We start from the raw sequence: 27,397 nt of genomic DNA, 5'->3' as shown, positions 1-27,397 counted from the left end.
CACGGTACTATGATGGTGGGTTATGAAAGAGGCCCCGTATCTAATGAATCTGGACAGTGGGATCAGCTATCTGAACAAAGTATGTCTCAATTTCTACCCATTGGAAGCATTTTATAAGAAACACACTTTTTTTTTTTTAATGTGTAATATCAAAAGAACATCCCCACCACCACCACATGCTACGTTTTCCCTCTCCTTCAGAGTAACATCCCCTGGGATGTACTAACCTATTAAGCTACCCTCATTAGTTTGTTCAGGGGACATTTGAGCTAGACATCGAGCTAGACTCCAAGTGAGGCATCATGCCAGGCTGTGGGGTCACAAAGGGAGTCAGATGCAGGCGTTTGTAACAAAGACCTTGTTCTTGAAACCTGCCTCTTTACCCTTTTTTTCCCCTTCTTCCAGGAAACACATGACAGATGACACTCCTGTTCCAATCTGAAGATTTTCCCGTCATTAACTAGTCACATAGCCCACAGCTGAGCAGGTGACACAGACGAGCAATAACTGATCACTGGGGACATTAGATAATAAAAGGAAGGAGATAACTCTACCCAGCCAAAATGCCAGGGGACCTTCGATAATATGAGGCAAACTCATAACTCAGAGGCTAAGAGCAAGGACACTGCCCAGGAGACAGGAGTACTCCACAGGAGAGAAGATAAACAGCCCACATAAGCATGTCTTATGGGGTGAAGAGGGAATTCAGTACACAAAGCCTAGCTCTGCTGAAAGATGTAAAAACAAAAGTCTCAAAATCTGTTATCACACATTAACCACACTCAGAAACAAAAACCAAGTCGACAAACAACAACAACAAATCCCCAACCCAAAGAAGCAACCTCAGACTTCAGTTTCTTCACTAGCCAAAAAGAGAACAACGGTCCATTCCAAAGATGTCCTCCATGGCCAGAACTTAAGATTTGTAGAGTGATTTCTCAACACAAACCACTTAGGATTGTATATAGTAACCCATGCCTCTGAGGGTCAGCAGGAGAGGTCCTCATGCCCCTTCCACCTAACGCTCCCTCATCGCTCCTGTGTGAGGCATCCAGGATGCAGCCACAGCTCCACGTGGTTCCTGTGAGGACTGCAAATGTAAGCTACGGCCTGCACAGGATGCTGAAGAAGGTTTCCATTAGCAAGGTTTAAATACTGTACAAAACCAAAGTCCAGTTCTCTCTCCCTTCACAGCGTGACCCAGATGGTGAAACCAGATTTATTTCAAGCGCAGAGCATGAACTTGTAAAGAAAACCAGGCCATGAGATAATTACTACAGAGGAGCTGGAGAGGACTATCACAGAGAGAATTTGAGTTATTTAGATTCATGGATAATTTTCTTGTTTTTTAAAAAAAAGTTTCGTAAGGGAATTAACTATACAGGCTTAAAAGTCTTCTGATTAGGGGCTGGTGAGATAGCTCAGAGGGTAGACACTTGCCACCAAGTCTGGTGACCTGAGTTTGTGAGTGAGAACCCACACAACAGGAGAAAACTTACTCCCTCAAGTTGTCCTCTGACCTCCAAAAAATATGTGTGCACACACAATAAATTAATAAATTATACATATATAATATAAATTAATAAAATATATATATTACTGTATGATCAATGCTTACTGTAGAACCTGGAAAATACAGACAACACAAAGCAAGTGAAGTGTCCTCAATGATAACAGTGATAGTACCTACACACAGCAGTGTTAGTACTTTGATACATTTCTTTACTATCTTCTGTGCAATGCTTAGCATTGTCAACTTGACAGGATCTAGAATCACCTAAACAAGTCCCAGAGTGTGCCTGTGCAGGATTATCTAGATTAGGTTCCCTGGGGTAGGAAGGCTCATTTCAACTGTGGGCAGCTCCATTCTGTAGGCTCTGGCCCTGGACAGGACCAAACAGAGAACAGGAGCCCCGGCAGCTCCTCCCTCTGTCTTGACTTCTTTTATAAAGATTTTAAAAAACATTTGTCAATCTACTTGTGTATTGGGGAGGAGTGAGAGAGTAGGAGGGTAACTATGTGCCACAGTGTACTGCGGAAGGCAGAGGACAAGGTCAGGGAGTCGGTGTTTTCCTTCTGCTTTGTGAGGTCTCAGGGATTAAACTCAAGTTCTCTGGTTCGGTGGCAATCACCTTTATCCAGTGAGCTATCTTGCTGGCCCTTCCCCTGCTTCCTTACTCTGAGTGTAATGTTACCCTGTTGCGTGTATTTTCAAAAAAATGCTACGGCCTTTTGTGCTCTTCCCTGCTCCCTCCTGTTCCACCTAGTTTGGCTTAACCCGGCTTCCTTTTGAATCCACGGATAAAAGACACACACTCAGCCTTGTTATCTTATCTTGCCTGCTACGGACAATTGCTGGGAGAAAATATCTCCTGCCTGGAAATGCGTGCCCTTACCAGTTTATTATCTCCATCTCTCCTTCCGCTGTAAACTTAGTGACTTGTTCCAATTAGCCCCTGCCAAACTACTTTGGCCACCCGCCCATAGCGGAGGCCCCTAGCTCTCCCCGAAGCCCTGCATGATTGCTGTGTCCTTTTTTCCTTCAAAGCGTGACAGAAAAGGGCCCTTCTCTCCCTCCCTGCGTCTCTTCCTCTTGGAACCTGGAAGTCCCACCTGTACCTTGCTCCCAGCAATTGGCTCCCAGCCTCCTTTATTGACAAATCAGAACCTCCCCTTACACGACCTAGCTCCTCCTGGTATGTCTTGCCCTCTATGGTACTCTGTTCCCTCAATCTGTGAACCTCAATGAGCCCCTTCTTCCTTAAGACCTTTGCCAGGCTATTTTATTACAACAAAAGGAAAAGTGCAGTCTACATATTTATACTCTATGTTTTTAGATAAGAGTATTGTGTATATATATATATATATATATATATATATATATATATATATATTTCCCTCTAACAAGAATATTAGCTATACAAATGATACAAAGAATAGTTCAAGCATTCAAATGTTTATTATCTTTCATTACCTTATGGCCCATCTACCAAGTTATAAAATTAAAGGCATAGTAACATAATGTTCATTACAGTTAAACTGTCTCCAAATACAGACAAAAAAAAAACCCTCTATAATGACAAAAACTTTTGTTCTTTTTTTAAAGAAAACTTTCTACAACAGATGAAAGATGATGAGGGTTAGTCATAATCTTTCTTCTCACAGGAGACAACACCTGTGGAAAAATAAAAGGGCCTCGGATTGGGTTGAAAGCACTGAGAGCACAGGAGTGGCTAGCACCGTACACGGTGCGATTTGCAGAACACTGGTGGCTCTGAAATTGTTCCTTATCTCCTGTCATGGAACCTGAGTCTTCATGACTAGAAATTGGTTCAGTCTTGAAGGCTTTTGGCAGTATGCTATTAAAGAATTTCCTTGCAGACCCAGACATAGTGGTGCAAGTCTTTAATCTCAGCATTTGGAAGGCAGAGACAAATGGATCTCTGTGAGTTTGAGGCCAGCCTGGTCTACATAGTGAGTTCCAGAACAGCCAGGGATACACAATGAGATCTTACACTGTCCTCCCTAAAACCCACAAACAAACAAAAAGAATTTCCTAGCAAGTGTGGATTCATCTGTGAAGCCCTGTTGTGTGTCAGACACTTACTATGTGGAACATCGTCTTGTGACCTCAGTGACGCTCCTGGAGAAATGTGGTTGCCTTCTCCCCATAGAACAACATATTAGTCCTGAAACCATTCATGTTTTAGCATGGCAGGAAGAACACAGATAAGCAGGAGACGCCTGCAGACATGGCCAGCAGGATGTAGGAAAGCACAGCAAGCAGCAATACCCATGTGAAATAGGAAGTCTGCCCAAGTCTGAATAATACAGATGTTTCTTAAATTTAAAATGAAGAGCATCTAATTGTTAGGTTTCAGACCCTGGGACAAGGGACTGAGGTGTATATTTTACATATCATAGCAGACCTGGCCTCCAGGTTCTCCCAGCATCCTTAGTCCTTACCTGACATATCCTGCCTCCAACACTGAACTTTCCAGCCCAGAGAGGCTGGGCTGCCCTTCCCCCAGAGGCTCTTCCTCTATAATCCAGTTACTTTGATTTCCTCCCTGCTCCTTCTCTTCCCCCCTCCTATGGTGACTTTCCTGGCCTTGGTCCTTGGGAAGTCCGAGAGCAGCTTCCCAATAAACCTGCATCCTGCATTTAATCTAATCTGTCTTGAATTGGCCCATTTAACTGAGGGGGGGGGGCAGAAATAACCTATTAGTAATGTGTGAAGACAAAATGCAAACATGCATTCTATAATTTCTATAATGGAGGTGTGCTCAGAGGGCACTTGGGAAGGTGAGCAATTGGGGCCGAGGACAGGCAGCATCCTGTCAGGAAGGGACTTTACAGCAGGAGGTGCTGAAGCTGAGTTTTGAAGAGAGGGTTCCATCATAACTTTGACCAAGGTGCTTGACTGAATCTGCATTATGGTTTGACCTTCACAACAACACAGATGACAGGCTGGGGTCTGAAAGACAAGAGCCAGCTCAGCCAAATACAAACCGTTAGAAAACTAGTTAAGACCCAAGCTCTCTTTACCCATTCTTTGGTCGAAGAACATCTAGGTTGTTTCCAGTTTCTGGCTATTATGAATAAAGAGTAAAGTGTACTCAGCTATAAGCGGACATTAGCTGTTAAGTAACGGATAGTCATGCTATAATCCACAGACCCAGAGAGCTAGGTAACAAGGAAGACTCAAGGGGAGGGTTGCATAAATCGCCCTGGGAATGGAAAATAGCATAGATTTTGTAGGTGGCCTGGGGGGGGGAATGGGTATAAGAAGGATCTGGCAGGGGAAGTGGGGAGGGAGGGAGGGAGAGTACTGGGAGAGACAACTAGAATTGGGGGGACACTGGGGGGTGATGTGGGGAAAACCATTAAAAGAAGAGCAGAGAGCCTGTTCTAGTCCTCCACTTGGAGCCTACTTCACTGAGCCACTAAAGTCAATGACTGTTCTACCCCTGAGAGCTCATAGGAACCGACCGTGACCATGGCTTTTAGAAACAAGGAACAGTGCATGAGAGCTACTGACTCGGGTACTGAATCACGACTTATTTTATTACTGGAAATTTCGGGGAGTCCCACCAGGGGAGCTACCTGTTACCAAGGAAATTGGCATCCCTTTCAGGGTTCTTAGTCTTGCTAATAAAAGAATTTAAGAACAGGATGGAGACGAGAAGCTGGCCAACAGCCTAACTCTGCCTTTGCCACATTCCCAATTGTACCAAGGGCAAAGGAGACGCATTTGGCATGCCATAGGCAGGTAAGACAAGCAAAAGAGCATGGACAGAAACTTTATCTGAAAATAAAGCTGATAAGAACTAGAGATAGCACCGAGATGGCACCCTTCTGGATACTTTAGAGGCACTAACCCTGAAAGCACTTCCAGGAATGACCCTGGTCCCAGCCAAGAATACAAGAAGGGAGTTCCGATTTCTTATCTCCCCTAAGTGCACACCCTGTCTGGAGACTGTAGGTGAGGGTGTGATCAGAACTCCAGTTTTCATTCCTTCTGAGGAACCACTTTAAAACTACATCTCTAGATTTTCCTGGTTATAAAATGAAAGTAGGTTATATCTGCTCCCCAATCTCAGTGCTAATCTAAGTGATTGTATATGTTTACAGGTTTATTTTATATTTAAGTATGTGTGTATGTATGTGTTGCAGGGGAAGGGGTACATATACATGTGAGTTCAGATGCCCGTGGAGTCCAGATCCCCTGGAGCTGGAGATACCGGTGATAATAGGTGAGCCGCCTGATGTGGGTAGTGGGTACGGAACTGGTCCTCAGCAAGGCAGCGACATGCTCTTAACCACCAAGCACGCAGCATCAACTACTTAACTCTCCAGCCATTCCTAAATGACTGTGTGGTTGCCTCTTCAAAGCAAGGAATGTTACAGTAGCCCAGATAAGACCATTTGAAAGAAAGATATTTCTGTGGCCAGAGTGGAAATGTAACAAAAAGTACGTTTTGCTGGTCAGTCACTCAGCTAAGAGATCATGGTTCAGGGAGGTTGGTTTATATATTAAACCCTGTTAAAGAGATGGGAGGAATCATTATCCCTTTGAGATAATGTGCTTTTCCTACCTAGAAAGCCTGTTGCTGGCAAAGTTAAATCTGGAACTGTAGCCATGAGTCTGGGGATTATTTGCTCACCATTCTGAATTATTCACAGACGTATAACTTTTCCTTTTTCTCCTTTTGATCTTTGTCCTTTTTCTAGACACTTGACAAAGCTTAGGCAGGCTTTCCTGGACACTCTGGACTCTTCCCTTTCTTTGTGTGTTGTTATTCTCCCACCTCAGCCCCTGCCCCATAATCCCTACTTCCTCAACATGGCTGCCTAGAAAAGGCACAGCTGTCTCTCTGCCTCTTCTCCAACCCCCTCCTCTGTGGAGTGTCTGAGATTTATAGGTAGCTACCCTGCCATTTTTTTTTAACTCTAATAAAACGGTCCTTGAGATTTCTTGAGTCAGTTCTTAAACTCTTTTATTAACAAGACTAGGAACCCTGAAATGGGTACCAATTTCCTTGGTAACAGGTGATTACCCTTGTGGAACTCCCCAAAATTTGCAGTAACAAAATAGTAATAATTCAGTAAAAACTAATTCTTGATAAGTAACATCTATGGTTTGTTAGGCACTGGCTATGTGTCTGATAGCCTGTGTTCATAAACTCAGCCATCCTCACAGTAACCCTGAGGTAGTACCACAGGGGTACACCAGTTCATAGGAGAATAACTTGAGGCTCAGCTGCGTGGCGACACAAACCACCATATATAGATTTTTGTCCCCGGAAGGCATGGCTGATTGAATGTTCTAGGGGCTCACATATTGTCTTGGTGCCCACTTTTAACTCCAGTTTTGTTCCACATCCTGTTGGCCATGGGGTAGAGAAATTCCTCAGCCATACATTCCCCACCACGATGTTGTACTCAGATGCATGACTGAGCCCTCTGAAACCTTGAGCCAAAATAAATCTTCTTTTAGGTCATTTCTATCTGGCATTTTGTCACAGCAATGAGTAAAGTAACTAATACAAGCTAGACCCTGCCCTTCATACGCCCCTTTCTAATCTAGCTGGGCTCCCAACTTGGGAAGATTTAATGCGCCATCATGAGATTTCACCCGTTTTATTTGGCTTGCCTCCCAAGATGGTAGATTTTACTTTACTACCTACTAATCAATTATAAATGAGAAGACATGTGTCTGAAGCTTATGCTGTAATTAGAAGTGATACTGTCAGAATGACCCATGAACAGAAATATACCTGTTTAATAAGTTATTGATAAATTTTCTATATAATCAGCGGTTGATATCTTTGAGAAATGTGCAGATTTCTGGAGCAATGGAACTTCAGCTTAAAAATAGTCTTGACTTTTTTTAAATGTATCACTTTTAAATATCGATAAAGGTCATTAAGGCAGCCACCTGTAATACACACTAAATATATAACATCCATACATATACAAAGTAGGTGTCAAGCGAGAGGCAATTATTCATCCTGTATTAGCCCTGTCAATGGCATGCATGCTGCCTGAATGCTAACGTAAATGAAATAAATTAAACTAGTATTTTTAGGGGAGTGAGTCTTAGGGCAATCAAGTGCTTCAAGATGTATGTAGTCAAGTCTGACAGTTGAAGAGGAGTAAGATTCAGATACAGAGTTGGGAGAGGGGTCCTCTCTAGGCCAGAGGAGAGGATGGGGCAAAGGCCTCTGGTCTTTCTTTCCCACTCATATGAAGTAAAATGCCATCAGAAAATCCAAGGGTGTCATTAATTTGATTTAAGTGTTCAGCTCAGATTCTTTAAATTCAAATATTATAAAGAAATAAGTTCTATATCCCACCACCAGAATCCCCAGGAACCAGGCATGGGCACCCTAATCCTGTTCTGTGTTTTTCAGGTTTATGGGCTGTGGTGGAGACTCCTGCTGGTTACCAGCTTCTCCAAGGGACAGAGTGAAGTTGAGAATCCAGGTGGCAGGTTCCTGCCTCTGTCCCTCATGCACACTTGAAAAGCTTCTTGTTTAAAATGAGCCCAGAGCATTCCTGGAGGCAGCCTGGAGGAGGCATCCTTGTGAAGCATGTGCCCACTGCTGGCCTGAGCCTGTGTTAACTAACATCCTTTGGACAGCTGTTCAGCCGTCTGTGCATCTGGGTGACTCAGATGCTGAGAGAGCATCCTTTGAGTCGCTCATTTGGGAAAAGGGTTGACTTAGCCTTCTCCCCATCAAGACAAACCACAGTCTTACTTATTTCCTATCCAGGGTTAGAACTACAGAAGCCTTCGGCACTTGGGCCAGTCTCGTTGTGAGGCCAGTAAAGGCCGGAAGTCTTCCTGCAGTAACAGAGAGATTGAGCAACTAAGCCCAAGCCTGGTGAGCTTTTTTTTTTTTTCTATACAGCCAATCACATCTTCAATAGGCCCTTTGTAGCAAATGTTAAATAATGAGGTTAGCTGTTGTTATTGGCTGGAGGACCTATCTCACATACATAAAGTTTTCCCTCTCAGCCCTTAGCATAGATGGCTGAGAAGCAACTTAACCAGCATTTTTCTAGCTAAAATTACTAGCCAAATAAGAATTCCTTCCCCCCAAAAAGTCTTTAATGGAGCAAGAAAGAGGACTTTGCTGGGTGCAAGGAAGGAGGAGATAGAACAGAAACCAAAGGAACAAGGATAGGGGCACACATCTGGATCCTAGCACCTGGGAGGCAGATGCAGGAGGATCAAGGTGGAACACCAGTTTGGACTAAGTAACAAAACCCTGTTTCAAGTCTCAACAAGACAATCTATAAACTAAGAAAAACATTTAAAACATCCCTAAAGCAGACCAAACACCAAGATAATTACTATTCAAACCAAACCAGAATTTTTCAAAGCTAAAAGAGACCACATAACATGCATTCTCTGACTCTCATTCAATTCCATTTTAAAGAATTATTTGTTTTATGTATATGAGTACACTGTCATTGTCTTCAGACACACCAGAATAGGGCATCAGATCCATTACAGATGGTTGTGAGCCATGTAGTTGCTGGAAATTGAACTCAGGACCTTTGGAAGAACAATCGGTGCTCTTAACCACTGAGCCATCTCTCCAGGCCCTTAATTCAATTTTAAAGGAAATACTAGTTAGGCTTTGAAGTTTATTATTCAAAAGAAAACAGTGGCCTGGATCTTTGGCTTTATCATACATGCTTTAGTGCTTAACTTCAGCTACAGCTAAGGCTTAGCATTCTCACAATACAGTTGACTATCTGCAAATTCTGTAAGATCAGTCAACCGCCAAAAATGCCCTGCCCGCCCCCCAAAAAAAATGTTCAGGAATAAAAGCTGCCCTTGTGTTAAACTTCTGCAAACATTTCCTTGTCATTTCCTAAACACTAAACTACAAGATGGCCCTACGTGTATTTGTGTTGTGTTATGAGTTCTGCGACTGTGACGTGCACAGAGGGATGCAGAGGGCTCAGAAGCAAATCCTATGCTCTTCTCCAGAACATGGAGATTTCTGTGTGGAAGGGCTGGGGCTTCACTATCTCCCCACCACATGGATGGCTGGAGTTTTCATCTCTCTGTAGGGTAGAGAGAAAAGCAAGTGCCCATTTTGTGTTTTAAGTATAGTCCTTAAATGAAAAGCAAACAAGTGTCTAGGAAATAGTATGAAGATCTGAGTCTCTTCAGCAATCCAAAGCCTTCCTTGCTGAGTTCTTAGCTGAGAGACTTTCTTTCTCCCTTTCTCTCCCTCTCTCCCTCTCTCCCTCTCTCCCTCTCTCCCTCTCTCCCTCTCTCCCTCTCTCCCTCTCTCCCTCTTTCCCTCCCTTTCTTTTTGTTGGTTTTTCTAGACAGGGTTTCTCTGTGTAGCCCAGGCTGTCCTGGAACTCAGTCTGTAGACCAGGCTGTCCTGGAACTCAGAAATCTGCCTGCCTCTGCCTCCCAAATGCTGGGGTTAAAGGCATGTGCCACCGCTGCCCGGCCGATGGGAGACTTTCATGTCTGGCTCCTTTCTCCTACGCACTTCATTTAGATTGGCTTAATCAGATGGAAAGTGACTGATGTTTAGAGAGGTGACAAATGTCCTTTAGCTCATCAAAGGCTCATAGCCAGCTTGTGAGGTTTATACTGTCATTATCTAAGAGAACCGAGGTGCTTATAGATGAAATACCTTGTTTGTCTTGCACTAGCAGGTAGAACAGAAGCCACTGAAATCCTTCAGCAAGCCTGCTTAGTTGCTGCTAAGAGTCTGCAGCTGAGGCAGCTGGTACCCTGGAGCATGGTGAACCCTATTCCAGGGCAGGTCCACAGGAGCTCCTAACACTCCCTGCCTTTAATGCCCATGCATAGCCAAAGAACCCAAGCCCCTACTTCCAGAACAGAGCTCCAAATGCACAGGCTTAGCTGCCTTCCAGAACATTCTACTTGGTTATTCTGCATCCACAAGTACTCCCAGTTTGCCAGCCACATCTGTCCTGTGTTTCCAGATGCTGACAACATCCCTTGTCTTTCCCTCCACCCCTTCCTGTGCAGCCCCTCGGGTGAGTGCCATGCTATCTCCTAATATTGCTCACATTACTTCCCTTGCCACCCTACAGTCTCTGCTCAGCTGACGCCTCTGCCCTTTCTCCACTAGACTCCTTCAGTAATTGGGGAAAAGAGCTTCCTGTCACACGGACAACTTTCTTTTAATCGGTTTTCCATCAGCAGAGTGTCACTTCTTTCTCAAAAGCCTTAAATCACTCCTCAGGCTGGCTGACAAGGAAGCCTGTTTGTGATGGGCACCTCTGCTTTCCTAATAGCATTTCTGGACACTGCATTCAACAAAATATATTTACCAAACATTCTTCATGTGCCAGACCAGAGTTAGGTATAGAAAGTTAAAGTCATAGAGCGTATTTTGTATTTCTAGCCCCTGAATTGAAGTATACCACTCTATTCAAAAGAAGTAAATAGAATAAGCTTACTTTTTTTGAACAAGTAAAATAATTTCAAATGCTCAAGCCCTACAAGGAGATCATATCTGTGAAATTGACTTTAGAAATGATCCAATAAGACCTGACAATATCTTAAAAAGATCAATTGTAATCACAAAGTTAATTTTATTCCTAAAGTGAAAAGGTGTAACCTTAGAAAATAAATACAATTCAATAGATAACAACTTTAAAAAAAATAGCTGCTTGAATGTGGAAAAACCCTTTGATAAAACTAATAACTACTCCCAATTAAAAGTACCAGGAACAGCAAGGACCAGTTCAATCTGATACAAAACAGTGTGAAAAAAGCTACAGTGAACACTGTCCCTGGAGATGGGAAATAGACAGTTTCCACACAAGGTCAGGATCAAGGCAAGGTATTTGCCATCACCATTTCCGTTCAATGTTGTTGAAGGTTAAGCTGAAGGAGGGTCTAAGCAGTGCAGTAAGGTAAGACAAAGAAACAAGATTTTAGAAGAAATAAAGAGAAGCTATAATTTTAAACAACGTGGTTGTCTCTGTCAAAAAAATCTGACAGAACCTACAAAAAAAATCTACTAGAACTACTGAGTAGGGTTAGTAAGATTGAAAGGTACAAAAGATGAATAGGTTTCTTTTATTCAAGTGTGTGTGTATCTGTGTGTGAGTGTGTTCTTGTGGGGGTGCACATGTGTATATGTATGTGTACAGGTATATGGGTGTGTGCATTCTTGTAGAGGGTGCACATGCATGTGTATGTTTATAGAGTGTATGGGTGTGTACATACATGTGGATGTGTGCACTCTTGTAGAGGGTATGTGTATGTACAATGAAAACTAAGATTGATGGTGAAAATCTTCCTCTATTTTTCACCACCTTGTTTTAGGAGACAAAGTCTCTCACTGACCCCAGAGCCCAGTGAATAGACTAGAACATCTGTCCATCAAGGCCCCAAGATTTCTTATTTCTGGCTATCCAGTACTGGATTACACGTGCACACAGCCATGCCTGGATTTTTATGTAGGAGCTGGGAATTGAATCTCAGGTCTTGATATCATGGGCAGCAAGCACTTTACCAACTGAGCTGTTTCCCATTTACGATAGCATTAAAATATGAAATATTTAGGTATGAATACGTACCAGGATGTACAGACTTGCAGACTGGAATCTACATGATATTTCTGACAGAAACTCATGATGATCTAAATGGACATAGAGATATACATTGTTCAAGTGCTGAAAGACTTGAATTAACCAATAGATGCAATGTATTCCCAGCCAAAATCACAATAGGGCTTTAAAAAAATCAATTGACAATCTGATTCTATGATTTGTGAGAAACTCAAAGGATCTAGACTAGCCAAAATTAATCTTACTTAAACTATAGTGATGTATATGTATGTGTGTGTGTATGTGTATGTGTATTAAACTATAGTGATGTATATGTATGTGTGTGTGTATGTGTATGTGTATGTGTATGTGTATGTGTATGTGTATATATATATATATATGAATGATAGTACTAGAATCAGGAAACACTAGTAGTTTGGTAGAACATGCAGAGTCCAGAAATAGGACCAGAGCTGAGTCCTACCCTTATAGGAAGACAGTGAGTATACAAGGTGTAGCCTTTTTAACAAATGCTGCTGGAAAACAGAGAGCCACGTGCAAACAAACTTAATCCACACCTTACAACTGATATAAAAATCAACCAAACGTGAATCATAGACCTAAATATAAGAAGGTGGTTTCAAACCTTGTTTCAAAATAACAAATACATTTTTTAAATGTTTACAGTTTCTAGAAGAAAACACAGATGGCTGTCCCTAAGACTTTGGGTTAAGCAACAGATCTTGGATCTGAACTAAAAGCATCATCCACAGAAGAACAATTGAGGCCAGTGATGGGGCTCAGGGTATAAAGGCACTCGCTGACAAGCCTGATGACCTGAGAGTAATCCCCAGGACCCACATGGTGGCAGGAAGGAGAGAATCAACTCCACCAAGTTGTCTTCTTGCCTCCAAAGCACATGGATGGCCTCCCCGTCAATCAACTGATGAATCAAGTAATATGAACCATATTAAAAATCAACTGATAAAGACTTTACATTTTATAAATTAAAAACTCTTTGAAAGACACAATTTAAAAATTAAATAATAATACAGATTGCAAAAGTATTTATAGAGCATTTACCTGATTTAAAAAAAAACCAACAACCCATATATGTAGAATATATAAGGAACTAGAAAAACTCAACAATAAGAAAGCAAAGCCCACTGAAAATGGGTAAGTGATCTGACCAGACATTTACCAAAGAAGACAGAAATAGTAGACAGGCACTTAAAAACAATATTCAACATCATCAACCATAAAGAAAACAAATTACAACCAGTCTGCACCTCACAGAATGGCTCTAACTAAAGAGACTGACCAGAATAGACATTTGCTAAGGTTGTAGAGAAAGTGAAATTTCTTCATGCTGTTTGTAGAACTACAAAATAAAAATGATACACTTTGTAAAAGTCAGCATCTTAAAACATTAACATGGAGCTGGAGAGATGGCTCAGCAATTAAGAGCACTGGCTGCTCTTCCAGAGAACTGGGGCTCAATTCCCAGTACCCACATAGCAACTAACAATCCAATTACAAGGACTCTAACACCCTCTTCTGGTCTCCATGGGCACTGCATGTATTTGGTGTGTGCGTGCATGTGTATGTGTGTGTGTGTACTACACACACACACACACACACACACACACGCAGCCCAACACTCATATATACAAAACCAAATATTTTTAAAAATAAAATAAAAGTTATAACATATCCTTACTGTTTTACTCAATAATTCAATTCCTAGGTTTTACCCAAGAGAAAATAAAATGTATGTTCATAGAATCAGTTGTACAGAAATGCTGCCAGGTACTGTGATATGTGCCTATAATCCCAGCACTTGGGAGGTGGAGTCAGGATGGTGGAAAGGGAAAAGTCCCTTGCAGCTAGTATGTGTAGAGCCAGCCTGGCCAACATGAAACACACTGTTTCTAAATAGATGATTTTAAAAATATTTATAGCAGTTTTATTTGTGATTGCCTTAAACTGAAGCAACACAGATGTTCAACAAGAAATCCGTTTTTAAACAAACTGCAGTAAGAAGATGGAATGCTGGTTATATCAAAAGGACTGAGCTGTCGCCATGCGAGCAAATGCAATGTGTTTGCAGCTTGGTGAGTGTAGAACCAGAGCATGAAGGAGCGGAGAGAGCCTACACCAGGCAGGAATAGCACTGAGTTCTTTCCAAAGCAACACCCTTCTCAAACAAGGAAGTTTACACATACTCATGTGGGGGCTGGCCCACCACTGAGCAAGCTCAGTTGTAAGTCATAATTTAAGATGATTTAAGACATTTTCGGTCATTTTAAACCTCAAGGATATGCTCTTATATTTAAAGGTTAAAATGGTGGACAAGGGTGCTCTGAGTATGCTTAGTTTTCATTGGTTGAAAATAAAGAAAAGGGACAGTTTGAAGTTACAATAAGGTAGGAGTTTGCCACTAAAGACGCCTGCCTCATCTCCCAACTAATGTGTGACAACATGGATGATGCTTGGATTATGCCAAGTCGATCGGTGCCCAAATATATATATGCCATATATGGTGGTCATCTTTAATTGTCAACTCAACACAACTTAGAGTCACCTGAGGAGGTGTTGATGGGGGATTGTCTACAATGAGTCGGCCTATGGGCATACCTAGGGTTGGGGTGTCTTAGTTAAGTTCATTGATGTGGGAAGATCTAGCCTACTGTGGGTGGTATCATTCCCCAGGTAGGGGTTTCTGAACAATATAAGAGTGGAGAAATCAACTGAGCACACACAAGCAAGCAAGTAAGCATGATGCAACCATATAAAATAAAATAAAATAAAACTATAACATATTCTTGCTGTTTTACTCAGTAATTCCACTCCTAGGTATTTATCTAAGAGAAAATAAAATACATGTTTATGGAAATAGTTGTACAGTAATGCTGTTAGGTAGTGTGATACATGCCTGTAATCCCAGGACTTGGGAGATAGAAGAAGGGATTCTTCTGCAGCTAGTAAGTGTAGAGCCAGCCTGGCCAATGGGCCAGCCCCCACATGAGTATTGTAAGCTTCCTTGTTTGAGAAGGGTGTTGCTTTGGAAAGAACTCAGTGCTATTCCTGCTTGGTGTAGGCTCTCTCCGCTCCTTCATGCTCTGTTTCTATACTCACCAAGATGCAAACACATTGCATTTGCTTACATGGCGACAGGTTTTTGTTGTTGTTGTTGTTGTTTTAGAAAGCAGTATTCCATCTGCTCATCACTGTAGATGTGACCTGCTCACTCCAGTTCTCCCTGCCATGACTAAGCCACACGATGGACTATACTCTGAAATCGTGAGCTAAAGCAATCCCTTTGCTTTCCCAAATTGCTTCTCATCAGGATATTTTATCACAGCAACATCATGACATCGGAACCCTGTTTGATTCCATTTATATAGACATTCCATTTCTTCTAAAAGATGAGAAAATACATTATAGCGACAGACAGCAGACAGATGGGTGTCTGGGGTGGAGCTGTGAGAAAGGTTGGGAAGTGCGGATCACAAAAGGTTGTCATTATTCCTTGTGCTCGAGGGTAAGGGACATGCTCTCTTCATTGCAATTGTAATTTCATTTTAGTATGCATATGAAACCTCCCAAACTGTTTACTTCAAATGTCAATGACTTTGTGTTCAATATGCTGTTGACATAAAAATAATATACAGAAAAGAAAATCAGTCTAAAATTACTTAAAATTGATTCTGAGACCAGAGTTTCCACAGAGTTAAAAGTTTTAAAGCAGTTCGTAAAGAGCACACTTGAGCTTCTAGGGCAGAAACATTGTTTCATAACAGAAACTGGATATATATGAGGATGATAAGTCAACAGTCATTAATGTAATATATTCTGACAGGTGTTTGGAGAATAATAAACTATCCTTCAGCTCAGACCTAACCTTTCTCCTTCTTTCTTTTTCCCTTATCACTCAGCAATGAAAATGGGTAAGAGAATATGGGAATATGGATGGTATAATTTAAGAATGGCACAACTACACACACACACACACACACACACACACACACACACACACCTCATAAAGACAACATAATAGCTTCAACCTCTACATCAAGTAGTTTTTTGTAGAATTTGAGGCTCACAGAAGGAAGCTTCATTTTACAGATTAGAAATCTCAGGTACTAAATGAAATTAAATTGTTTTCTCTGGTCACATAGATAGGGTTGAGTGACTTTTACAAAACACCTAGGGGCTCAGCAGTTAAAAGAACTTGCTTGCTTCTCTTGCAGAGAATCCCTTCTTTAGTTTTCAGCACCTTCATGGCAGCTCATCACTATCTGTAACTCCAGTTCTAGAAGACCTGATGTCTTCTCATCTCAATGCCATAGGTACCAGGTATGCACACAGTGCACATACATATAATATATACATATATTATTATATTATATGTATAACATACACACATACATGTAGCATTATATACATATACACATATATTAATACACATACATGTGTATGTATGTACATATATACATATATACATGTGATATTACATAAACATGTACAAGTATGCATTAGTATTGTACATAAAAAATAGATAAATTCAGGGGGCTGGAGTTGATGGTTCAGTAGATAAAGTGTTTGTATGAGGACCTTGGTTCAGTTAATATGCACTCATGTAAAGTCTGACAGGAGACAGGAGAGTCCCAGGCCTCTAATTGGCCAGCTCACCTGGAATACACAGTGACAGACAATAGGAGACCCTACCTCAAACAATGTGGACATAAGGACCAACACCCAAAATTGTCTAACTTCCACTCCAGTGTCACTCCTGACTAAACCCACTGTCTCCACACACACATGTTAAAAATCCATTCAGGACGTGTGCTGTCTGTCACTCAGTGGTAGAATGCTTGACTTGTAGGTGTGACCCTTGTCTTTTTTTTTTTTTTTTTTTTTTTGGTTTTTTGAGACAGGGTTTCTCTGTGTAGCCCTGGCTGTCCTGGAACTCACTCTGTAGACCAGGCTAGCCTCAAACTCGAACTCAGAAATCCGCCTGCCTCTGCCTCCCAAGTGCTGGGATTAAAGGCGTGCGCCACCACCGCCCGGCCATGACCCTTGTCTTGATCCCTACCTTCCCGAGGGAAAAGAGCCCTCACTGCCTATCTCTGAAAGAACAGAACAAAGATGTGAGGCACGATCTGGGTGACATGCCAGACCTACTAGCTCCCTCTGATGCTGCAGCCCCAGATGTCATGTTCTAATCAGTCCTGCCGCCTAGCTGTGCGACCAACCACACTCAGCATGTGCTTAAAAGAACTAACACAGCATCCTCACTGGCACACATCAAAACAAGAAAATGAAACAACACAGAACAACTCACCAAGGGACCCCGGGAAGCAATCTGGATCCTACATTTAGAATCTGGGGTTGAGCGGGGAGTGAACTGTCTCAGCAGGTAAAGATACTCACTGCCAAGCCTGATAACCTGAGTTGAATCTCTAGAACTCACATGGTGGAGGAAGAAGAAAAGCAATTTCCACAAACTGTCCTCTGATCTCCACCTATGGTGTGGCAAGTGTGTGTGCCTTCCCCTCCACAAAATAAATAAAAGCAAAAAAAAAACAAAAAACAAACAAACAAACAAAAAACCAAAAAACTTTTAAAAGAATAACGTTGGCCTGGGGTTGGGTCAAGTGTTCTCAAATCAACTCCATCAGAATAACTACATTCAAACAAATTGTTGAAAGTCAACTGTAGCAGCATACGCTTGTAAGGCCTGCATACATAAGAAGAAGCAGGATTTACACAAATTTATGCAGGATGACCGCAAATTTGAGGCCAGCCTGGGCTATACAGCAAGACTCCTGTTATATCTCTAGACCTCTTCTTTACTCTTTCTTTCTCCTTCTCCTTCTTTTCTTTTTCTTATATGTGTGTGGTATATACATGTGTATTAGTTTGTATGTGTTTGGGTCCAGGTGAACATGAGTGCTCATAGAGGCCGTAGGTTGATGTCTGGTATCTTCCTTTACCAGTCTGGGCTGGCTAGTTTTATGTCAACTTGACTCAAGCTAGGAGTTATCCAAAGGAAAGGAGCCTCAACTGAGAGAATGCCTCCATATGATCCAGTTGTAATGCTTTTTCTTAGTGATTGACGGGGTGGGAGGGGCAGCCCACTGAGGGCGGTGCCATTCCTGGGCAGATGGTCCTGGGTTCTATAAGAAGGCAGATTAAGCAAGCTGTGAGGAGCAAGCTAGTAAGCTACACTCCTCCATGGCCTCTGCATCAGCTCCTGCCTCCAGGTTCCTGCCATGTTCCTGTCCTGACTTCCTTTAATGATGAACAGTGATATGGAAGTGTAAGCCAAATAAACCCTTTCCTCACCAAGTTGCTTTGGTCATGTGTTTCATTACAGCAATAGTAACCCTAACTAAGACATGTCCATCTTAATTTTTGAGATGAAGTCTCTCAGTGAACCTGGATCCTCCTGTCCCCTCCATTTCTGCTCAGTGCCTGTATACGCTGCCATGCCTAACTCTTTTGCTGGGTTCTGGGCTTCCACACATAGATCCTTACGCCTGTGCTGCAAGTATTTTTAGCCTGGTCCTAGGCAGCCCAGAGTGAACTTCAACTCATAGCCCTCTTTTCACGTTTTAATTTTGAGTCAGGATCTCACTACATTGCCAGGGTAGCACTGTAGTCATCCTGTAGCTCAGGCAGAGCTTAAACTTGAGGCCCCCCCTCCCCCAGTTTCAAACTTGTAAGTAGCTGGGATTGCAAATGTGTACTACCAGGGCCTGGTTGAGACTCATATCAATTCATGTAGGGTGGAGAGTGGGCCTTGAGATTTCTTTTTAATCACTATATAATGTAGGAGAATCAAGGCCCATGATGTAAGGCTGACCATCAGTGAAAACTGCCAGTTTTCTTGACTCCTGTCATCTCCTTGTAGTGGACACCACCAACAGCATCGTCACCTATTAAGACTTGCTTTCTAATTTGCTGCCCACGTATTCTGCCACTCTGATATTTTAATAACAGCTAATGTTGGGCTGGGGTGTGGATCAGCTGTAGAATGCTTGCCTAGCATGCATGAAGCCCTTGGTTTGGTCCCGTGGTAGCATATGCCTACAATCTCCACAGCAGAAGGTACTAGATTGGTACTGAGCCTCAAGGTCATCATCAGCTCTAGGTCAGTATGAGGCCAGTTAAGACACTGTCTCAAAGAACAAATTAGCTAAGTCTCACCAAATCCATAGGCTGTCGTCAACCTCCTGGTGAGTATTTTATATTTCTCTACTGCTGGCTTCTGGACTCAGTGTTTTCTTCAAACTTGTGGTCAATATATGTTATGCTTTATTCTGTTTCTACGGCTAGAAAATTAAGACTGGAGGAAGGAGAGAAGGAGAGGAGGAGGAGGAGGGAGAGGAGGAGGAAGAGGAAGGAGAAGAAGAAGAATCAGAAGAAGAAGAAGAAGAAGAAGAAGAAGAAGAAGAAGAAGAAGAAGAAGAAGGAGGAGAAGAGGAGGAGGAGGAGGAGGAGGAAGAGGAAGAAGAGTATAAGGAGAAAATATGTTGTGTCTAAGAATTTTCCTTTCAGCACTTAAGTCTCTCTAGCTCTAGAGATGACCAAAGATCCAGTAATTGTAAAGGAAAACTCCATGAATGTCTAGAGCCTCCTGAAGCAGCTGTTTTTCCTCTACTAATGGAATAATGCATTGTTCCATTTCCAATGCTAACCAAAGCCTGCTGATTTCCTCCCTACATAAACTTTTGGAATGAATCAAAATACCATTAATAACAAGGGTAAGACTTATTTTGCTAGTAGACGTTTAGTTACATTTTTAAAAGCACATTTTTGATTGTGTCGACTTGTTTTGCTGGTTTGAAATTCTTCCTTTTGGGTTGTCACTGCTTACTTCCACAAGATGGCAGAGCTGCGGGCCACTGCAGGCCCTCCTCATGTAGAATGGTAGTTTTAGAGTACAGGTTAGGAACTCATCCTACAGCCTTCCTTCCTGAAAACTCAAACTTCTTGAGTTCCGAGAGCCATCAGAAATGTATCTTTAACCTGGGGCTTAGTAAGGTGCAGAAACAGTATTTAATAAATGTTTGAGAAATGTGTGTGTGTGCTTGTGTGCATTGTGTATGCATATGTGTGCATATATGTGTATGAGTATGCACGTGTATGAGTGTGTCTATGCATGTGTATGTGTGTATGTGTATGTGTGCATGTGTATGTCTGTGTGTGTGCATGATGTGTGTGCACGTGTGTATATGTGAATATGTGCCTGAGTGTGTATATGTATGTGTGTGACTGTGGGTGCATGTGAGTGTGCACATGTATACATGTGTGTATTGTGATGTGTATATCTATGTGAGTGTGTGCATATTTGATAAGTGTTTGTGTGTGTGCATGTGGTTTTGAATGTGTATGTGTGTGTGAATGTGTTTGCTCATGCATGTGTCCGTTGAATGTGTATGCATGTGTCTGTGCATGTGTATAAGTGTGTCTGTGGACATGGCAATGACCACTATTATTAACCACCACAGTGACCACAAAAGTAGTAACCACTTCAGCTGAACACATAAACGACCCACACTGAACACTGGTTGATGATCACAGTGACCTCTACGACTGTGTCCCTGTGTGTTTGTGTATGAGTGTGAACGTATGTGTGTGAGTAGTGTGTGTATGTGTGTGAGTACATGTGTTTGTGGATGTAATGTGTGTTTGAGTGTGATATGTATGCCTGTTTGTATTATAGTGTGAGTGTGTACATGTTTGGTGGGGTGTGTGTGTGTGTGTGTGTGTGTGTGTGTGTGTGTGTGTTGTGTCTTCTACATAAGCCAGTGCCAGAGAAGGAGCTGAGCTGGTAATGGAAGATTGCTGTTTTTATTATCTTTCTCTCTACCTTCTCAGCAGTTTTGACAAGAACACGGTTCACCTTAACAAAGCATGATAACTGCTTGCCTCCCCGACTTTCCTCCTTAAAATGGGTGTGCAGCCATGCTGATCCTATGCTAAAATGCCATATATATGAGAGACATGTCTGAGGAAGGTCTCAATTTATAAGACAAGGTGTCACACTGAGCTTCAGACCTGGGCTAAAGGGATGCTCTTCCTCAGGTGGTGTCACCTCCCTGTGACTTGCCCCTACCCTCAAAGGCAGGGAAATGCTGAGTCTAATCCCCCAAACCCCACACCCTCTAGCCCCGATAGCTGCCTCTCCACGGCTTCTCACTATGGCTGCTGCCATGTGTTGAGCATTTAAGGATTTGGGAGAGGATTCTAATTATTAACTTTGGAGGTAAAGGGAAAAATGACTTCAATAAAATTCTAAATTTGCTTTGTTATCTTTTTTTTCATTATCAAAACCAAATATTCCCTTGTATTCCCTTCTACTTCTACCTGGCATCTATTTTCCAAAGCAACATAGATTTTGGATATTATTGTCTTTTTAAATCTTATAGAACACTTTCCAACAGGCTTTGAAGGAACATCTTTGTGTGCGTTAAATGTTTGAGTAACGGTTTTGGCTCATAGGCACAGGACTTATCAAGTTATATAGCTTAGGTAACAGTGTTTGATTTCCAGGAAGCTGTCTCTCATCATAGATTGCAAAGCCATGACAAAGCTGTGACACCACCAGGAGGCTGTCATGACAGCCAATCAGATCTAGTCTCTTGCCCAAGAAACTAGCACGTATCTTTTCTCCCATAGGTTGATAACAACCAACCATCTGAAAATGGTGGAAAAGACCCAGCCCAGGTAGGTATGGCCAACTCCTTGGGCTCTGTGTTTACCCAACACAATCATCAAGAACTAACTCTTTGACACTTGAATAAGAACCAACAATTCAGCATCCAAAAACACGTCATCAGTCACAATTAACATATTTCAAACAATTTGCTTTGGCTCTCAGCTTGGGTTATTTGATTATATCATTTAAAAGAGCTAATAAATTCATATGTGTACTTGCTGATCATCATAAAAAAAATCTTAAAGCATCCATTTTCAGAGGAAGACATCATTCACTGAGACCTTCTTCCCATAATAATATCCAAATTCCCATAATAATATCCAAAGCATGGAAGCAGAAGAACTGACCCCTCCTCTCCCCATCAGGGGCCAGCAGCAGAGAGCTAGGTACTTGGAGGAGTTGGACATTTTTATCTTTATTTTAAACAGCCAAATTCAGACTTCTGTCACCACAAGGAGCAATCTGCTGCTAGGAGCTGCTCAAATTCCAAGCACCTGCTTTCTCTAGTCTAGAGACAGATGGTACATCATAAAAATAAAAGCCAGGGAAAATGCACAGAAAAGATGGATTCCTTTAAGAGTTCTTTATGGGGTCCTTGCCCCTAAAATTGAACAACAAATACACACGTTTCCTGTTGATACTTCAGCTGAGAATTTGGGAACTGATGCCAAGCATTTAAAAAGTTTCCCTAGCCCGATGTATAGACACATGTTTATATATTCCCACTGGAGAGGAGACCAGCCTAGAGCTTATAAACATGGCAGTGTATTTGGAGAATCCTAACTAATAGCCTGACAGCAGCTGTTCCTCCTAACCTTGACACTATCAACTACTTAAGCAAGTCCTTTTAAATTCTTTCACATGACTCTGAAGCTCTGAAGCACTGCTCCATGGCATAACCTCATTTGCATGTGTAGGGCTGGCTCCAGCCAGCAGGGCCATAATAAACTGGCCTCCTATGATATAAGTTTCCATAATAATTATGTAGCATCGTGTTTCTCAACTCTTAGGAACCCCTGTAGGGCTTATTAAAACATAGCTCTGTTGGCCCAGCTCCCAGAAATTCTGCTTTTAGTAAGTCTAGGATTGGACCTGAGAATTGGCATTTCTAACAAGTCTCCAGATGAGACTGGGCCCGGTAGTCTGAGGACCACTGATATAGAGTGTCCCTTTGGCATATTGATGTCAATAATAATTTTGGGGGCCTGTGTTGGCTCCTCAGCAAATACCCACTTTGTACTGGGCACATTGAAGACACATCTTTTGTTTATATTTAGATTCTATCATTAGATGCAAAACTGATTCATATGCACCTGCTTAACTCCATGTGGCAAGGCTGTTCTATCCTTTAAGCATCCAGGGAAAGTCAATGTCCTTACTGCTTGGTTAGCTCACCAACCTCACCAGCCACCAGGAGTGGCTGATACATAGAAAACATCCATACAGCACAATTTCTATAAAGGTGTCTGTTGGAATCTAATTGTTAATCATCTTGTGATTTTTACGAACTTTCACCATGGGTTTTAGTATTTTCTAATTGTTTTAAAATTTTATGTGCATTGGTGTTTTGTCTGCATGCATATCTGTGTGAGGATGTTGGATCCCCAGGAACTGGAGTTACAGACAATTGTGAGGCACCATGTGGGTGCTGGGAATTGAACCCAGGTCCTTTGGAAATGCGGTCAGTGTTTTAACCACGGAGCCATCTCTCCATCCCCTTGGGTTTTAGTCTTAACCCCTAAAGAAGGTGAATTCTGCTGCCTTAAATCTCTAGGCATTCTCCCACAGATGAAACTGATTAAATTATGGCAGATAATTCATACAGAGCATTAAGCGATGTTTAGTATTTATATCAACTCGTTTCTTCTGTACCCACACTTGGCTAAGTTTTAAAGCTTGACTCTGTTGTAAAACACTCCTACATCTTCATGTTTATTGCATGCACACTGGAGAATGTAAACATACCTTATTCAGCTTGACGAAATATTCCAGCCCAGCTTCCAAGGGGTTTGTGTCACAGTTCATCTGGAAGGAAAACAGGTTTTGAATACCAGATGAACATGTTCATTTGGTTCACATGAGAACTATGTTGTCTTTAAAAGGCTTAGGACTTCAGAGAGATCTGCCTGCCTCTTCCTCCCGGTGGGGTGCTAAAGGAGTGCGCCACCACTCCCAGCAAGTCTTAGTACAGGGCGAGGGGGAGATGAAGAGAACACTAAAACAGAAACAAACCCATTGCCTTCACTCAGCAAATACTGGCTCCCACCTTGAACTGGTGCATAACATAACAATGATCAAAACAGAGACATCACTTTCTTATACTGTTCTTTCCAGAATCAAGGACATTTGATGGGTTTTGAGTAAAGATTCTTTAAAAGACTAATTATGGACCAGTCTCCAAAGCAGTATTTCCAATTAAAATGACCTTTTGGCAAATTCTGTCATTTTTAAATATAGCAAACACAGAGACTGAACATTGGGATTGGTTTTTACTGCTCTTTTATTTTAAAGGTATTAATTAATTTATTTGTTTTTACTATGTGCACATGTATGTGTCCATGTCTGTGTGTGGATGTGAGCAGGTGTCCTATCCCAGATCTGGAGTGACGAGGGGCTGTGAGCTGCCCAGTGAGGATGCTAGGAACTGACCTCCAGTTCTGTGCAAGAGAAGCACACACCGTTACTGCTCTTAACCACTGAGCCATTCTTCTGGCCTCCTATCTTTTATCTTATTAAATATTTGAAGGCTAGTACATGATGTTCCACAAACAAGAATCTCGTGTATATTATGTAATAATTTTAATTACATAACTGTGTTTTTTAAAGTAACTTTGCTTATCCTGCAATTAGCTATGAACAGGAATAAAGAGAGAAAAAGCAGATCACAGAACTCCGGCTCTTGCAGAGTTCAGAAAAGAAAAAGGGAAGGTAGGATTAAAGCTCAGAACTAGCTGGATCACAGTAGGATGCACCAGTTCAGGGGAAATCCAATATTCAGTTCTAAACCTGAATGAAGTTATGGGATTTTATCACTGTTTTGTCTTTAAAGGGTTTTTTTTTCTCCTCAAAATTTTGTTAGAAGATTCTAATTTATACGATGAGAACTGAGGAAAAATGAAAGCTGTAAACTTATCGGGAACTGTTAAATGTATAGAAATGAGAACAGAACACCACAATGTATTCAGTTAACAGTGTTAATGAGTCAAGGACCTTTCCGGAAGTCGGGCTCTTTTGTTGTTTGCTCGCTTTATGGCAATGGGAGCTGCTGGCTCTAACCTCCCAAAGAGTCAGCACAGGACTTACATAAGCCAGATAAACTCAAGTCTACTGTACACCACATAAAATTGTTCTCCTATTCCCTAAATCAGTTTGAGTTACTCTGAAATTATTTTTCAGTCTGCTCGAAACTGGAGAACTTTTTCAGAACAGAGTGACTTCGTCGATGTTTCTGCACTAGAGGGCGCTCTGATACTGTTGGGAGAGAGGACCACAAGGTGGAACGCAAAGAGAGGAAGCAGAAAAAAACCCATCAGAAACATTGAGGACGGAATGCAGCCATGTTTAACTCTCAAAGGATAATTTCTCTGTCCTTTTCCCTGAGCATGAGGACAAAACTGTCCTGTTTCTGAGGGCAGCTGGCCTCATCTGAATCCTGGTTGTAGACTGAGTTCCTGCAGCAGGCAGGACCAGCCTTCCTCCAAGCTTGCTTCTGTGATAAGAGTACTTACCTGAGTTTTCAGGTGAAATTAGAAATTAGCTGTATGGTGTGTTTGTTTGCCTCACTACTAACTATCTTTATGTCTATGTTGATTCTTTAGGATAAAAGCTCCATTTTATAAGAGAGCAAAGCATCCCAGAGATTAGTAGAGGATAAATTTAAACCCCAGAGTCCCCTGTCTGAGGCTCATGTTTACAATGGCCCCTAAAACATCAGTTCTCTGAAAAGGTTAGGGTTTTGGTTCTCCACAAGGAAATAAAATAGGTGAATAAGACTAATCACAGGATTTTGGACGTTGTGGCTCAATGAATCCAGTGATTGTATGCAAAATAAGAGTCGTGCTAAAGGTAAGTCGTGGAACAAGGGCTTCTGGGAATGCACATGGGGCATTATCTTGATGACAGCAGTTGATGTGGGAAAGCCTACCATAATTGTAGACACTACCTTCCCTGGGCAGGGATCCTGGACTGGGTAAAGTGTGCCAGCCTAGCAGTGTACATGGGCATGCACTCATTTCTGATTATGGAAGCGATGTGATCAGTTCCCTCAAGCTACTGCCACTGTGACTTTCCTGCTCTGAAGGACTGTAACCTGGACCTGTGAACTGAAAGAACCCTGTCTCCCTGAAGTTGCTTTTGTCAGGGTATTTTATCACAGGAACAGGAAGGAAGCTAAGTCAGAAGCAAAGCAGAATCGATGCATACATAAATGGTTAAGCATTGTACAAGAAGAAACCCTTGGTTCCCACTATTATTGGTGGGGAAGAGTAGACCAACACATATGGGACCACTGTCCTTCTCTGTAATGGCTATTCCTGGTTGTCAACTTGACTGTATCTGGAATATTCAGTATTGGAAGGCTCACCTGTGATCCAGATCTTGAGGCTGGGAGATACAAGTTTCTGACCTGGATCTTGGCATGGAGATCTTGAGGTATAGTGGGTATGAAGCCCAGGAGACTAAGGCAAGGAGATCGCTGAGTTCAAGGTCATCTGGGACAAAACAAGTCCCAGATCCAGGCGTGGGGTGGTACACACCTTTAATCTGGGCCACACCTTCTGCTGGGGACCCACATAAGGACATTGGAGGAAGGAAGATTAGCTCTTCTTCATCTGCTTGCCTTGTGGGACTGAGCAACTACTAGATCCTTGGACTTCCATTCACAGCTGACCATTGCTGGGGAGTTGGACTACAGACTGCAAGTCATCATAACATTTCCCTCACTATATAGAGACTCCCCATAGGTTCTGTGACTCTAGAGAACCCTGACTAATACACTGTCCCTCAAAAGAAAAGGACATTAGTTCACCCAAGGGTGCGTGAGAGGACAACATGAGGCATAACAGAGGAGAGAAAGCAAGGATTTGAAAGGTGATACTCAAATCCTCTGGGGTGTGCCTGCCAGAAAATGTCTGGGGCTCACCATCAAGCAGAGAGAATTAGGCAGAATAGACATTACCCCGGAACCCAGTCAGTATTCATCTGGGAAGTAGAGAGGCAGGAGGCTCTTTCCCTACTCAAAGTCATCTAATGGCATTTGATTTCTCTTCGAGCCAGAATAGATAGCAATGCTATGAACACTAGTCCTCCAACAAACATTAGCTATAACACAGTGAGCATAAGTTAGTGAGGATGCTAGCATTCAAACCTCTGAGCCCCAGGCTCGGAAAGCCTTCTCCAGTCTTAAAGCATTCAGGGCATATGTTCCAAAGTTGCCGATGCCCTCCTCCTGGCCTGCATTCATGATGCTCTCATAAAGCGCGGCAGAATCTTCTCGTCTGTGGTACAGCTCCCATCCCAGCTCACCTGAAACGCATGGGGAGAGCCCACACAGGCATGAGAGTGGTGCTTGCAGGGCGGGCGCTCACACACATTAACAAC

At 42.2% G+C, this 27,397-nt stretch overlaps 1 protein-coding gene across 1 annotated transcript in view; it reads right to left on the bottom strand.

Moving 5' to 3' along the window:
* The window catches only part of Dmgdh (dimethylglycine dehydrogenase), a 73,779-nt gene that overhangs the window by 7,006 nt on the left and 39,376 nt on the right, over nucleotides 1–27,397 (bottom strand). Inside the window, exons 13-14 of the mRNA XM_028760068.1 lie at nucleotides 27,165–27,322; nucleotides 23,765–23,824 (exon numbers count right to left, since the gene is read on the bottom strand). Coding sequence (XP_028615901.1) covers nucleotides 23,765–23,824; nucleotides 27,165–27,322 — 218 coding nt within the window. The remainder of the gene's footprint in view (nucleotides 1–23,764; nucleotides 23,825–27,164; nucleotides 27,323–27,397) is intronic.

This window comes from Grammomys surdaster, unplaced genomic scaffold (genome assembly GCF_004785775.1).
Source record: "Grammomys surdaster isolate TR1022 unplaced genomic scaffold, NIH_TR_1.0 126391, whole genome shotgun sequence".
In the NCBI taxonomy this organism is placed as follows: Eukaryota; Metazoa; Chordata; class Mammalia; order Rodentia; family Muridae; genus Grammomys; species Grammomys surdaster.
This window is presented reverse-complemented; position numbering and strand designations above follow the sequence as displayed.